The sequence below is a fragment of the Leuresthes tenuis genome, unplaced genomic scaffold (genome assembly GCF_036924035.1).
Source record: "Leuresthes tenuis unplaced genomic scaffold, fLeuTen1.0.hap1 SCAF_9, whole genome shotgun sequence".
Classification (NCBI taxonomy): Eukaryota; Metazoa; Chordata; class Actinopteri; order Atheriniformes; family Atherinopsidae; genus Leuresthes; species Leuresthes tenuis.
The window spans coordinates 32,542,114-32,558,878 of NW_027325363.1; the positions used below are offsets into that span (position 1 = coordinate 32,542,114).

General features: G+C 38.2%; 1 protein-coding gene across 2 annotated transcripts in view; it reads right to left on the reverse strand.

Annotated features, from left to right (window-relative positions):
* The window catches only part of phldb1b (pleckstrin homology-like domain, family B, member 1b), a 94,473-nt gene extending 82,707 nt beyond the window's left edge, over positions 1 to 11,766 (reverse strand). The window contains exons 1-4 of one of the 2 annotated variants that reach the window (XM_072393109.1): positions 11,501 to 11,766; positions 10,518 to 10,619; positions 7,651 to 7,774; positions 5,752 to 5,922 (exon numbers count right to left, since the gene is read on the reverse strand). In XM_072393109.1, the coding sequence (XP_072249210.1) occupies positions 5,752 to 5,922; positions 7,651 to 7,774; positions 10,518 to 10,619; positions 11,501 to 11,536 (433 nt within the window). In that variant the 5' untranslated portion in view covers positions 11,537 to 11,766. The remainder of the gene's footprint in view (positions 1 to 5,751; positions 5,923 to 7,650; positions 7,775 to 10,517; positions 10,620 to 11,500) is intronic. The other variant, XM_072393110.1, reaches the window with a different exon arrangement.
* Positions 11,767 to 16,765: the final 4,999 nt, after the last annotated feature.

The following is a 16,765-nucleotide window of genomic DNA, read 5'->3' on the forward strand; positions in this document are numbered from 1 at the left end:
TTTTTTTTCTTCTGTTTTCGCAGCTTAACAATGGCTTAATTCACCTGCATGGCCAAGCACCACACCTGAAATTAACTCCAGGCCTTTTATCTGCTTAATTGATAACGACATAATGAAGGAATTTCTCACACCTGCCCATGAAATAGCCTTTGATTCAGTTGTCCAATTACTTTTGGTCCCTTTAAAAAGAGGGTGGCACATGTTAAGGAGCTGAAACTCCTAAACCCTATACCATAAAATTAAAGCTGAGAGTCTGCACATTATGTCCCTGTCCATTATATAATTATATTTGGAAAATGTTTCAGTGAACAGGTAAAAAAAACAAAAAAAACTTGTGTCAGTGTCCAAATATATATGTGTAGACTTTTACTGAAAAAAAATCCAAAACCAAATGGAGATGCAAGAAGCAGTGCAATGCATAAAACAGGAGAGGACTAATACATAGAAAACAACCATCTAAGAAATCTAAGTAGTATGTATGTATATATACATATATATATATACATATACATATACTGAGTGAGCAAAACTGACTGAATGAAAGAAAAGAAAATCTAAATAACACAAATCTAACCAAAAATTCAGCTAAAACTATAGATCATAACAAAACTGACAGGTGTGATGGTAAATTTTATGTCTCAGGACTGACAGACTCTCCAATCCACATTAACCATTTGTATCACCCAGACACGCTAATTGTTTTAAACTATTTACCTCTTAATTAACACTCAGGCAAGATAATTGTTTTAACCTCCTGTTTCTTAATTATCATCAAGACTGCATCCTGCCTCCCTCTGGAGATGTTGTTACACATCTAAAGAACAAAGCCCCCCACCTCAGGTATAAATGCTCTGTATTCCCTTTGTTTGGATCTCTTCATACCATTGTTCAACATCATCATTAGGGCCTCATCTAGGCCAATCAAGTTGTCAAACTAGAATATTTGTGAATACTACAACACCAACTAACCAGGAATAAGGTGGTCTTGTGGTAGGAAGGCCTATCATGATTTGCCACCTCTATTTCAGTGGTCTGGCTGTTGTCATCCATCAACTGTTGCAACTGATACAAAAGTCTTCCATAAGAAGGCTCCTGTCACCAGCATTCAATCCACCACACGTTTTCAAGCTTGCAGAGAAATTACTGGTGTTCCTTTCAAATATGATGGTTATATACTAGCTGATTCCTGGACTACCCCCAACGCTAATGTGGGGTGGTCTCTACTTCTAGGAGGCGGGACGGCTGCAGCCCTAAACAAAATCAATGCACTCGCTTGGTCGGTACTTTCCTTAGCAAATCAAACTGAAGCCGCTCTCACTTTGATGAACACGGAAATTTTTGCTATTAGAACAGCAGTTATCCAACACAGACTGGCTCTTGATATCATTCTAGCTGAGAAAGGAGGTGTTTGCAAAATACCTAACATCTCTTGTTGTTTTTATGTCCCCGACGAGTACGAAAATATTACCAACATGATTGAACATATGCAAGATGCCATTCAAACTCCTCCTGCAGTAAATGACTCATGGTTTTCTTGGCTGGAATCTTTGGGCCAAGGATGGCCAGCATGGTTTTTAACAATGATAATCCCTTATGTAGTGATTTTCTTTTTGCTCTGCACCTTCATTCCATGCATATTGAAATGCCTGTCTAATGTGCTCATGAAAGGAATGACTCCTTCCTCCACATATGTTCATGCCGATGTCAATTATGCTGATCAAAATTCAACCTCTCTTCATATTCCTGACCCTGATCATTACCCCAGCTGAGACTCTGACTCTGATGATGACATTCTGTAAATTTTATTTTGTTTTATTTTCTTATTTTATTGGTTGTTTTGTTTACTTTGTTTTGATCTCCTCTAAACAACTGCCATGATGATACATTTTGAAATCTGCTTGAATTAGCGTATCGGATACTCTAAGTTGTGACTATTTTTTTAAATTTTATTTATTTATTTTTTTACTCCCCTTTCATTTAGTTTTCATCCATTTTATTTTTCTTAAGTTTGTTTTCTGTTAGTGATTAATTAATAATCAAAAGGGATAATTGTGATGGTAAATTTTATGTCTCAGGACTGACAGACTCTCCAATCCACATTAACCATTTGTATCACCCAGACACGCTAATTGTTTTAAACTATTTACCTCTTAATTAACACTCAGGCAAGATAATTGTTTTAACCTCCTGTTTCTTAATTATCATCAAGACTGCATCCTGCCTCCCTCTGGAGATGTTGTTACACATCTAAAGAACAAAGCCCCCACCTCAGGTAAAAATGCTCTGTATTCCTTTTGTTTGGATCTCTTCATACTATTGCCGCTGAATGGTGTGGACTGATCTTTTTCCTTGCAACGAAGAATAAAAACTTAGCCGGCCGGCAGAAAAAGTAAGTGTCTCTATTTCATTGCTCATCAGAGGTATTAGGAAGGAAGCGATTGAAAACTTCCATGACACAGGCTATGACATCACATCAGTAATTTGCTTTGACTCAACACGAGAAGCCCATTGAATTACATACAAATTGCGAGAATGTACAAATCAACTTTTTTATATACAGTTTCAAAATACTTTCTGTTTTGTTCATCTTAGATTATGCTATATGAAAGATATTTCAATTAGCAGTGTGTATCCATTACTGGTAGATAGCAGTTATGTAGGGTTTGCATAGGTGTTTAGCTAGACATTTAGGGAAACTGACTTTTCGTTTTTACTGCCATTTCATTGTCAGGATTTCCCTCTACTGGCTCTTTTCAAATATGTAGTAAATCCAAAAGGGTTACTACCAAAAGCTTGTTGAGTACATTTTAGTATTGCAGCAAAACTTGTTGCTGCTTGAATTTATTTCAACAGAATTTCTTTCAGGTTAAAGCCATCAAAAGGTGCAGATGTTGATTTAAAGACAGAGCCAAAGCATAAAATGAGATTACTTTGACACTTTTGAACGTCTAGCCCTTGCTTGCTCTGATGCATCCTCTGCTCCTAACAATACCTCACTTATCCTTTAGAAAAGACTGAAGTGTCTTACAATGCATTATTCATATAATGCACGTAACTCCTGGGCGTGGTAAGTAACCAATAAAGTCTGATCTATTTCCTGCTGTAAATTTAAATCTGTATCAGCTTGCCTAACACTGAAGGAGATTTGCCAACAACTTAAACTATTCCTTTCCAGGTTTTTTTCCCCACTGTTCATTACCCTGCAGCACCCTGACAGTGAACTCAGGTTTACCGTCATTCTTTAACCTGAAACCCCCTCTGGGTTTAAGGTTGCTTCTGTCTGTGGAAGAGGGGGTAGTATAAATACCGCTGTGTTCCTGCTCAGGTTACTCTGCCAGAGTCCAGGTTCAAATACTGAAAGACAGGGGGACACGATGACAGACATCACAAAGTCACGCAGGACACTGAATACGGCATGTGTGGATTATCTAAAGAAAATGTTGTTGGTAATTTTGTCATTAACATTTTATTGTGAGCGTTGCACAGAAAAATAAGTGCATGAGTGATGTAAATTTCAGTGAATCGCCATGACTAACATCTAACAACTTGGTTTACAGTTTTACTTTCTCAACAGTTTGGGCCAGATTATGACACATTTAAAAAAAAAAGGCCAGACGAATAGATTTCCCTTTTGAGATGTCATCTTTAGGTAGTTTAACAAATATGCCTGGGAGAATTATTACTAGTGTGGGACTGTATTTTTCAGGTGATTATGTATAATTTGAAATTTCTGTATTGAAATGCATCCTTTTTGCCAAACATACAAAAATATACCTGTTTGTCAGCTTAAGTTAGAAAAAATAAAAAGAGGATGTATGCCAAACAGTATCGCCCTCCTAACTGATACAGTCTACATCTGTCTCACATGTGCCGTTTTTTGTTGGTTTGTGTATTAATCTTCCAGTCCTGTGCAGTTTTGGTGGAAAACACATGGAATTCGTAGAAAGGTTTTGAGGCTAATTATCATTAACTCAATTTTTTTAATTTTTTAAAATTTTTATCAGACAATCATTGTAACATTGTTAAATGTGTGAACACCAACATCTTACTAATGAATACCAGCTTGATACATTTATTTTATTTGAGTCCAGTGGAGCTCACAAAGGTGAGCATCTACGTTCTCATTCAGATCCTGAATTATTATTATTATTATTATTATTATTGAGATTTTAACCACCTATACTGGGTAAGCATTGAACAGCTAAACTTGGTAATTCTATGTCAGCATCAGACTTTCCAAAGTTTCGTAAACATCGTAAACATATATATATATATATATACATATATATTTACACCGGTGGACTTTATTGTAATGATGGTACTACATCCTACAACCTTGTGTACTAAAAATCATATGTCTCCATAGAAAGATGTTTTTAGCATTTATATTTAGTTGTAAATAAACTTGTTATATCACAAGTCTCCGGGGGCTTTTTCTGCATTAAACCAGACCGCCATCTTTCTCTAATGATAATCAACAGAACAAAACAATAAAACAGCTGAACAATGCTTGAACAAGTGGATGAGAAACATTGAGATTATATCGTCAGTAGCTGTTTTACTGATATAATCAATATCTTTTCTTACTGTAGAAAAAAAAACATAGGGAACCAGTGATCTCAGGTGAAAGCATTCATGGTTTGGGCTACCTTTAACTTTGCAGTATTTTCACTCACAATCTGAGGTGCATACTCCCAGTGACATTCCATCAGCTTTTCGCCTGGTCAGTGAAATGCAGTGTAAGAGCTAGCTATCGATTGAAAAGCTGCCAGACATTTTTCTATTAATGAGTTAACTGAGTGAGCGCTGCTCTGCTAAGGCATGCAGATATTGAAGAAACCAGGGGGTAGGGATGAATTGATTTTCAATCTGATATTGGTCTGGTGGATCGCACATTCACACCGTTGGGAGTTTCCCTAACAATACCTTGTGCGATTGGCATTATAACAGTAAAAGATCATTTTCACAGCAAGGAACATTTCCTGGAATAAAATGCACATAGAGGTAAACTGGACATCTCCACAAGCTTGTCTGCTTACCAAAGTAAAGAATTGTTAAAAAATCTCACAGAAGGGGTATTTTTTTAACCTGGTTCTGATCTCAGCTACAGTTGATAGTTCCCATCGTTGTATCCAATACTATTATCTCAGAGCTCCCAGTGTTTGATATTAAACAATGGTAATAGAGACCATATTCAGTATTAAGAAAGGATACTGTTTATAAAGAAGGTAAATACCAGTAATGTTACTTTAAGGACTGCACATTCGTGTGGTGGTAAGTACTGTCCCCTCCCAGCGAAAAAGTTTCTGGTGTGAAGCTCAGCTCGGTTCCCTCTGTGTAGAGTTTGGATGTTACCCCTCTGCATGCATTCGTACTCCACCTTCCTCCCTCTGTCCAAAAACATGTACGTTAGGTTAACTGGTGACTCTAAATTGTCCATAGGAGTGAGTGTGAGTGTGGATGGTTGTTTGTATCGTTTGTTTCTGTGTGGTCCTGTGATGGACTGGCGACCTGTCCAGGGGGTACCCTGCCTCTTGCCCAATGACAGTTGGGATAGGCTCCAGCCCCCCGCAACCCTGAATTGGATTGAGCAGGTATAGAAAGTTAATGGATGGATGGTCCTTCTAAATTGACTCTAGCAGTGAGTGTGCGTAGTTGTTTTGCATCTGTCTGAGCTGTGATGGACAACCTGTACATCGTGTACATTGGCTTTTAACACCCCCACCCTCACCCCCAAAACCCATTTCCTACCTTGTGATAGACGAGTCTGCTGCTTGACCTGGACTCCATCAATAGCACAGAGGTTCCCACAGGGGTGCAATATGATGACCCCAGACCTGTTCTCTATGTAACAGTGCTGGGCTGCCACCTCAGGGCCCTGAATGTTGATGTCCATGGGACCATGACCCAGAGTGGTCCGGCCTAAGGGAGGGAAGACCTAAATCAGGTGATGCAGTATGTACAGTCTAGCCCTGTTAATATACAGATATAACATTGAAATTTATGTTACATATTATAATATACAAGACATACATATTGTGTTAAATTTAACCTGGCACTGATTATAACATGGATATCTTTAGACTCATTAAAGACAGATTTACATTAAATGCTTGCAGTGAAACATCATTAGCCTTTATACTAAAGTTGAGTCAGATGTTTTGACTCTGAAAGACTTACTACCAACAACTAATTACAGTACCAGTATTGTAGCAGTCATTACAGTCATTAGTAGTAAGTGTGAGAGATCTGAGACCGCAGTTACAAAATGCAAGGTAGGGTAGAACTGTTTTTTTAAAAATATATATAATAAGGGTAGTAAAACAAAAATACTGTGTTAACCACTCTATTTTTTCACAGACGCCTAATAAATTCTAATTTGTAATGCTTCTCACAACCTTTACAACAAAATGTATTGTGCTCAACTTTTCAGAAAATACATATTTTCAAAATGCTGTTGTTATATTACAACATGCCATTTTGTTGATTGTCTACGTGTTACTATGAGAATTCAAAATATGAACTAGCAGGCACAGGTGAACTGACGGCACCTCATAAAAACGTGATTGTGACTCATCACTTATGGAGGTACTCAGTGTAGTTCATTGTATTGCCCTCTAGAAGTAAAACTAAACTAAAGATTAAGTTTAAGTTAGACCAAATAATAGTTTTTGACTTACTAAAGGAATAATAATGTTACAGAATGTTAAAGAATATGGAATGCGGTGACTGCAGTTGACCAAGTTGAAACTTGTTACTTATTTTGATCTTTTTCTTGACATTTAGAAATAGACTTTCCAGATTAACAAATTCTACAAAATGATAACTAACAAAGCAACAGAATAGTCGTACAATCAACCTCATCTATTGAATCTACTGTGTTAAACAAGAGAAAGAAAATCAGCCTGTAACTAAAACAGAATCTTGAAAGTTAAGGGAACATGTCTGCCATTAGTAAAAAGACCTGATGCATTTTTATGCTGTTCTGAGGGAAGAAAGGATAGAAATCAACCTGCACCGAGCCTCCAGATGAGAAGCTAGTCTCACAGGTTAGTGCAACTAAAAAAATGTACTCCCACACACACTTTCTTTGGCTGGACATAATCCTCTGATAAAAAAGCCTCCATGCATACCAAAGACGAAATACACAGAGACAGGGAGTCCAGCAAACGCAAAGGTAGACAGACCTTGCATAAAATGCATGACATTAAACCAAAAAACCAGGAGATCACCAGACACCAGCTGAAACCTGCTTGTTTTTAACAGAGACAGACAGACAGGATGGATGATAGGTGTAAAGGTGATAATAGGGCTGGTCAACATAGGGATACGAGTATTTTGTGGACCCCTGTAAGACATTAAAAGTAATAATTCAAAACATTATGAAATAAACTATAAAAAAATCTAACAATACAAAAAAAATTGGGCTGCAACAATGTGTCAGGGATTCTTCTTGTCAGGGATTCTAATTTCCCTCATCACTTGTGATGATCATTATTGGTAATGACTGCTCAGTAATCATTTGTAAGATTAAAAGCTCCAATATATTTTTCCACAAACAGTAAAGTAGTTTGTAGCATTGCCATCAGCTATTGCATCATATTGTAAAGTTTGCTGCTTGTTGTGTCAGTGTTGAAGCAGCGGTCTCACCCTCAGGCAGGGGCAGCAGAGTGATTGCAGTACTCAACCGTCCACTGCCCAGGCTGACCAGGTGAGGGCGCTCTGCTTGAAACTTCAGCCCCTTTCCGGTCTCAATCAGGTCCAGGGGGGTGTTCTGTAGAGGAACATACAGCATGAATGTTTCACAAATTTATTTTTAACTATAACACTTTTGGTGTATTATAAGTCGAAAGGGCATATATGTTGTCAGAGAAATGTTATATGCTATATGATCAGTACCACAGGAGGAGATACTGTTGGCTCCAATAGAGAAAGAACTTTCAAAAACATTTTTGACACAGATAGCAATTTAAATCAAATTATGGGCTGACAAGTTCATTGTTACATATAAATGAGAGCATCACAGCTCTGCAATGCAACATATATGAGGTTTTACAGAGCAGACTGTCCTCTAAACCTCTGAGGGGACTGCATGCTCTGCCTTTGCTTACTTAACTATGTCTTAACAAATGGCTTGTTGTGAATGAGATTGAACAAGAAATTATTTCCTGTTCATTAGCTGAACTAATTGGCGGAATATGATGCAAAAATGTGAGGATGTGGCATTACAGAGGGAGTCACGCAAAAGAAATGATGCTCAGCTTTTGCAGAGTTTTACAGCTAAACTCATGCATAAGAGACACAGAAAGATGGAAATAAGAAGGAGGTTTTCATTATGAGAGGGCATTTTCACTGCTGGAGCCTTTGCCTGTTTATGCACTCCTAACACACTGAGGGAAGTGTTTGCGTGTGTTGTCTCCTCTCTCCAAGCTCTGCCTGTACCACAATCTGATGTTGACACAGCAAGAGGATGTCACTATGGAAACAGCACTCCAAAATTAAGAGACTCTAAGCCCCCGGAGGGTTTTCAGTGAGGTAACCTCTGATGAACACTTAATTACAGCAATGCCTGCATATAAAGCCAATTATGCTTTTTAGTTATCCTATTTTTTGTTAAATTACTCCCACTGCAGCACTGAGCTCTGACTGGTATGCAGCAAAATGTGATTTCATGTTTCACTCCACTTATTATACCATTTTAACACCAAAAGTATGACAACTACTAAAATAAACCAATTCATCTTTTTCTTCTGACAGTACAATTGTGTTAACCCTCAGTGCTGTGAGTGCTACAATGTATTCAGAACTGATCCAGTAACGACCACTATCTTCTTTACATTATCAGCATGTTTCTAATAAAGTTGTTGGAATGCAAGTACAATTCCTTGATTAATGACGTTAATATAGACAAAATGTTTCAACGCAGTAATCAACGGTACACATGCATTACTACGAGATACGCTCTGAACATCTCCGGCTTGGTCCATTACTATTGATAAGAGAGCATTATTTACTAGCATCTGCTGCCAACTTACAGCTACTCTGCTAACTATTTTTCTCTCAGATCAATAGAGTAAGTACTTATATCTATATATAGAACTAGAGTGCTTTTGGTATGACAGGAGAAATAGCTTCATTATGTTTGCTGTTATTGCATTAAATTGCACACCAGATTCACCAGGTTTTTTATGACAGGTAGCGTATATAAATACACCATAGATATAAAATGCCAAAGTTCAGAAGAGAGATCGGATACATTACATTCACAACAAGGATTTACTTTTCCATCCATCCATTTTCTATACCCCCTTAATCCAATTTAGGGTCGCAGGGGGGGTTGGAGCCTGTCCCAGTTGTCATTGGGCGAGAAGCAGAGTACAACCTGGACAGGTCGCCAGTCCATCACAGGGTCACACAGAGACAAACAAGACACACAATCATGCACGCTGACACTCTCTCAATTTATTTATCAATTTATTTCCCCAGTTTTGAGCCTTTTTTAGTTTTAGTTTTTTAGTTTTTTTACAACGCAATTATTGACTTGGCCTTGCGGTCAGTTTGCTAACCATGTCTGCTAATAGGATTATCTGATTGCGGTGGTCGTTCGATGGAGTGGGGTCAGGCCTAAGAGGATTGCTAAGGTAGAGATTGTCTTGGCTCTGGTAGGCTCACAGGAAGTGATGGTAGGAGGGGGGAGGTTGCAGCAGATCAATGCTGCAGGTTGCATACTAGCTTATCTTTTGTGTGCTACTGCTCCCACGTGGTGCAGTCTGCAACAGCTTGCTCCTCTATCTGTGTCTGTCTTTGCATGCTGTGGGGGCATTATAATGCCATATAATGTATGCCTCCTTGCATGTACCAAAGGTACATCATATGGAAATGAAAAGTATCTGTTGGGTTGTCTTTACAGAAGAAGAAGATATCAATTGTATCCACTACATACACTTCATATGCATCATTACAAAATTAATCAAATGGCCCTTTAATACCAGTGGATCCAAAATGACGTTGTTTATAGACTTGCTTTTCTTTTCAGAATCTGACCCCCCTCCCTCCCGCACTCACACACATATACACGCTTCCCCTTAATGCCTGATAGGATTGTCAGAGACAGCAGATGGGAAACACAAATATCCAATCTCTGTCTAATTACTGACTCTGGCTGAGGACACTTCACAACATACTGACATATGTCGTTAGAGTGCGTCCCAGCTGTGCTGCCTGACTTGACCAACAGCTTCTTTACATGTTCGCCTTCAACTCTGTATATATTATTTGTGGAAAGCTTAGTGCCAGAAATGTGTGAAAGTGGCTGATGTGGTGACAGTTGATATCAATGATCACAGTTATCATAAGCAGTGAGTGTTCACTGTGAGTGAACTGGAGAAATAAAACAGCAGGGGCGCACTGATGATATATGACTGTTTTTCTGTAAACGCTGCCATGTTATGAATCATAACGTCCTTATATGAATCCTCCTTTACTCTTACTCCTAAAATACACATACACACAAATACCTGTAACCGCTGGTGAGTTTGTTGTTTACTCTCGGGCATGTTCCTGTTCAAGCGGTCCATGTCCACTGAGCTGTCCACAGTTCCCTGCGACACATTAAGATCCTAAGAGGGGAAATGACAACATTGAGACAATGAATAACATAATTCGTCATGGCTGACCTCATCTCTGCAAGGAAAAAGTGATTAAAGTATCAAAGTCTTGCATATTTTGTCCTCCTAGTCATTCTCTGGAACTTATATCTGAATCAAGTGTAAAAACTTTCCAAATGTTGAAAAACTCACACTTTAAAAAAGATTAAAAGTCAGACCATGCTGACTGGAATTCCCCTTCCCCATCCTGCCTACATACTGTCAGAACACACACACACACACTAAACATCTGTTACACATATACATGCATTTAAATCTCTTGGTGGTTGACACATTCACTGGAAATCAACCTCCTCCAGAGAGCCACTCTGTTGCTGTGAAAACACACTCATAGTTTTGGGTATTTCCATCACGTCAATGCAGATGAAATAGCTATTTATAAAGTTGTCTAAATTAACACAACTGTTACGTAGCCACTGGCAGCGCAAGCGTCACTACATGTGAGACAGTAAATTTGCAGTCACTACATGACACATGAGAAGCTTTTGCTTTGTGAGGACCCAGAAAACAACACAGGGAAGCTTGTAATTAACCAAGTCACAGAGAATCAGAGTTGTTTGCATGCATAAAATATTGTGCAGTCAGGATGGAAAATGTGGTTCTAATGTGCTCTGCCCTCACAATAACAAAACATTGCTGTAGTATCATAATGTTTGCTTTCTTGACAGAGCCATGAAATTATATTCAGTAACATCCGCCTCGTGCAAACATCAAACACTGATTTATTAAACAGTTTGATAATAAACAGAAAGATTTTTAATTTTTATTCTTTTATTATATAAAATCATTGTGAAAAAAAAACAGCAATTGCTTCCTTTGTTAATAAATTTTACCTTTCTCCAGTTGTCCAGCAAGGGCATCGCCTCCATGGCAAAGAGCTGCTCCTGGCTTAATAAATCCTATCTGTGTGAGCTTGATTGACCACGACACTTTAAAGACTGTTGACTGACTTCAGTACAGTTTCTTCAATGCTCCTTCTTTCCATAAGAGGTTGCCCCTTTATATAGATCGCTAACTTTTGTCGAGAGCTACCAGTTCAGTGCCCTTAACAAACTACCATTCAAGAGGTCAGACCTGTTGCTGCTTGCTCCACTAAACTAAGACCTGCATTCCTACCTGGCAGCACCAAACTCACATAGAGCAGTCACACATATGCTTTTGTGTGTGTGTGTGTGTGTGTGTGATTTTGAGTGTGTGCGTGCATGTGTGTGCAGGCATGCGTGAGTGTATGTGAGCAATGATCATAAGAAAGGAGAAAAGAGAGGAAAAGAAGAGACGAAAGAGATGATGGAAAATATTTGACTAAAATTAAGTTTTGAACATGTTGAATCAGGAAAAAAGCAGCTGCGTAATTATGCACAATACAAAGATCCCATAATTCCTGCCTGAACAAGGAAGTATGAATAAACCATGAATTGTCCTGTCTGAGGAAGAGTATTATAATATTATTGTATGTACATTATGTCATAGTTGAAAAATAAATACATTTTGTGATGTAGCGTTTTCATACGACGGAGTATTAGGGCCAGATTTAAGAAGAAAAAAAAATTTGAGTATGAATTACGAGAATAAAGTCGTTATTAAATATGGCGAGAATAAATTACGAGAATAAAGTTGTTATTAGATATGGCGAATGATGAAAAGATGCATTTTCTTGCATATTCTTTTTAAAGTCCTGATACTTATGACAATGTGATGCTGATGTGCCAAAAGATTAAGTATCACCTTGTTTGTGAAACCTATACTAAATTATTCTCGTAATTTATTGTCAATCGTTTTTTTTTTTTAAATATGGCCCTAATACTAGTAGTATTTTCAACAATTATATTTTGCTAGGATTTTTCACAAAAATAACTAGGTCTGATTTTTGGGAAAATTTAAAATTACTTTGTTAAGATTTGAGTTTTATCATCACCACTGCAATAATAGATATATGCGGAAGGTTTGGCATGATTATGCACATGTTTAAGTTAAATCAATTTTAACAGCTCAATAAAATTCCATTTATCCACCCCATCTTGGATATTGGCATACAACAAAATCATGTTTCCAGAAAATGGATTAATTAAAAAAATGCAACAAAAACTTCTACATCTGTATTCTATTAATTCACTCGAACCTTTATTTAACTAACACAAGTACAAAGGAAAGGATTTTCAGTGTTATCATTGACCAACTTCATTACATTTATAATATGTTGACAAATCTATAATCTAATGCAGGAACACACTCAAAAAGTTGGGATAAGGCATTGAGAGACAGAAGAGTTTATACAATATAAAAATAACACCATCCTACATTAGTAACAGGTGGGGCTATCAGGACTGGATATAAAAGGAGCATTAACTAATAGTCAATAGTCAAATGTAACTTGCTGAAAGCGTGTGCCTGCCCCATGGAAGCTAAACCAAACAGATTGTCTCGGGTTGTGGTGAACATATGGGCACCCATGTCCAACTGAGATAATATGTAACCGGAAAGTTTTAAGCCTAATCTTAAAAGGTAAATGTATAGTGTCTTTCTAGTCTAGCTGACCATTTGAAGCGCTTTCACACTACATGCCACATTCACCCATTCACACACACACACACGCACACCCAACCACACACACTCATATGGCACTTCGTACATGCACAGTGCTTTCTTCTATACTGATGGATGCATCAGTAGGCAACATAGGGTTCAGTGTCTTGCCAAAGGATTCTTCAACATGTGGCCTGGAGAAGCCGGGAGTCAAGCCGTGAGAGACTGCTCTTCGTCCTTAGCTACAGCTACTCCGTTAGAGGTAGAGAGGGCGTCTACTTTCTGAACCCAAACTGGCAGCTTGTTCCATAAGAGAGGGGCCTTATAACTGAAGGCTCTGCCTCCTATTCTAGTATTATAAACTAGGAACCAAAAGTTAACCTGCAGTCTGAGAGCGAAGTGCTCTGTTGGGAAAATATTGCACTAAGAAATCTTTAAGAGCGTTATTGTCATGATCATGCACTGGTTGTCTGTTTTGGGTACTTCTAACCTTGAGCTGTAGGTTGAGTTGGACACGATTGTGCGTTCATCCTCCTGGGTTGAGTCTGGGCTCCTGCGCTCCTAATGCTGCACCTGCTTCTCGTTAGCCTCATTAGCTGCTTATAATGACCAGCATTTGCACCCAGTCACCGCCAGATTGTTTGCTTTTTCTGTATGTGTGATTCATCTCTGGATTCATCTCTGGATTTTCACCTACCCACTGCACTGGAAATAACTTACCTCTCCTCTCCCCTAGTGACTGAGACGTTGTGTCTGAACTATTTTTGAGATTATTTTCACTCTGGTAGAGATCCTTTTATTGGTGAAGAAGCTCATCACTGCTGAGAGTTAAAGGAATAGATGGTTCAACAGAGGGGAATCTGAAAAGAAACCTGGGACTCTTCTTATTCTCTTCAATCAATGAGCCAAGGAGCAGTTCTAGCTTAAGTTAGTTAGCCATTTTATCTTCACCTTTCTTGTTGTCTGCTTTAAAGCACAACACTATGAATTAGACCAAGGAGCCGGCCTCTTCTGACCAATTAACTTCTTTTTCAGAGGGGCAACTTTGTCCAACGTTGTATGCATTGAAAATGTACTGCTGCCAATAACACAATCGAGTTGAGTAGGAATAAAGTTTAGAAAGCTGCCTGTGTTTTTTAGACTGTTGGTTTACTTGTTGTATAAAGTTTTTGTTGTAGTCCACATCCTACACAAGACAGTTCACAGTCTAGATGAAAATAATAAATTTTGTTTATTTAACAGGCAATGTCATACTTATTTAGCTGTTCATTTCCTTCTGTGCATTATTGTTAGTAAAATTAATCCAGAAAACCTCTTATGACTGTAGTTCTTGACAAAGACAGAGATGATATGAACTGAATGCATGTGGGTGTTACGTATTGTGTGGATGGCAGGACCCTTAACAGAGACGAAGGAGACTGAACTGGTGTAAAAAGGTTTATGAATATGGAAAACTGAAATCTGCTGTGGTAAGATCAAAGGAAAAAACAGGTTTAACTTAAGAGACGTGGAAATGGGATGTTGAGGAAGGATAACCAGACTTTGTCTCCAATATGGTAATGTGTTTCTGTTTGTCCATTGGTCTGAGGATAGAAACCAAATGATATCGCCCCTAAAGGTTTGCAGAAAGCTGACCAGATTTGGGAGGTGTATTGAGAACCGCCAACCATTGCTAACTATATGAGGCGGGATGCCATCTAACCAAAATATATGATTAACAAGAACATCTGCAGTCTCAGAAGAAGTAGTTTAGGTAAGGCCACAAAATGGGCTGCCTTGGAAAAACAAACTATTATTGTGAGAATAGCAGAATTCCCTTGGGAAATGGGGAGACCAGTGACAAAGTCTAAGCCAGTATGATAACAAGGACGACTGGGAACAAGATTGAGCTGGCATAAGCGCCCGGTGGGAGGTTGAAGGGGTGCTTTTACATTTATGCAGTTACAGTCGGCACATGCCAGAACAAAAGCTCAGGTGTCTGCTGCCATGGTGGGTCACTAGAAAGACCTCCTCCTAATAATAATAATAATAATAATAATAATAATAATAATAATAATAATAATAATAATAATAATATCCTTGATATTATCAGAAAGCGCATTAAGAAATACTCCCATTGAACTACACCCTAATAAAAACAAAATGGGAGGAAGAAATGGGCACTGAGATTTCGGACACTGTGGGAAAAGAGTTTGGAACATACTCATCGATACTCTAATAATGCCAGGCACTGCTTAATCCAATTTAAAATAACTCAAGTTTTGTTTTCATTTTAGTTTATTTTGTCTTCATCTGTGTTTTGTATCCCACATTTATACCTGTTCTTTCATTTTCCATTGTTATATGTTCTAAAAAAACAAAGAGGGCACTATGTCCTAGCTGCACACATTTCTATATGGATGTACATTGCACACTTGTGTGTTTGCTGTAAATGTGTGACAATATAACAATGTGCGCTGGTAAAAAATATTTGACAAGAAATACTCCCAGTAGAGGGGCATTGTTCCAACTGGAGTCCACAGCTAGCGTGTGAAAATCCGTCGAGAAATCAGCCATATTCAAAGATCCTTGACTGAGGTGGATCAACTGCTTAGATGTCTTCTCACTCCTGTCTGGATGATCAAACACTCTTCATATTTATGCAACATACTAATTTAAGTTTGGTAACAAAACTGGATTGTTGTAAGCCCCTGCCCAGGCTAAAGCTTTTTCCTGTAAAGATCCCATTTTATAGACATTGTATTGGTAAAAGGGAAACTTTATTAGCCTCTGCTCAATGACTGTCAAGTCCCAGAGCAGAAAGCCTCTGCATTTGTCAAAATCTCCAAGAAAAGGTTCCGGATCGGGCATGTAAGGTTCATAGGATAGAGGTGTATTGACGGGGATTCATCGGAAGAGCTGAAGCGGAGGACAAAAAACATTGTAATTAAGCTTTAAATTTTTTTTAGAAAAAATTTACAGCAGCAAACCTTGTCTTGCAGACATTCCAATCTCAGACAATACACATGAGCCAACAGCTATTCAACTGAACAAATTAGCAAGCTAGCTCTTCAGTAAAATATAATTACATTTACCGCATGTTTTAACAGGAATTTCTTCATTGCTGCTAAATCAATTTTTCTACCCAAGAATTAATACCCAGAATGCTCCAAGTATGAGTGTTGGGACCCACCATGTCAAACCTAATTTCTCTCAGACTGTGGGGAAACAGCAGCTATCCAGTCACTGAAGCACAGAAACTCTCAGTGGACCCACAAAGAACTCTCCATCTCTCAATTATTTTTTCCCCTCTCCCTCTCTTCCTCTAATGCCAGGACAGACAGAGTGGCCCAGAGACAAAAAGACAAGCACTTTTTTCAAATATGCATGAATCTTCCTTTTCTTTCATTTCACTTTTGTAAAGGAAGGAGGAAGGTACACTATTTTATTGAAATGAAAAAATATACACTACAGTCACAGATAGAGAAAAGGTCATGAATAATATGTATAGTAAATGGAAACGTGTACTGTCTTTTTGCAGACAGCTTATTTTCTACGAAACCTGTCCTGGAAGTGAGGGGCAGTCAATCTAATTA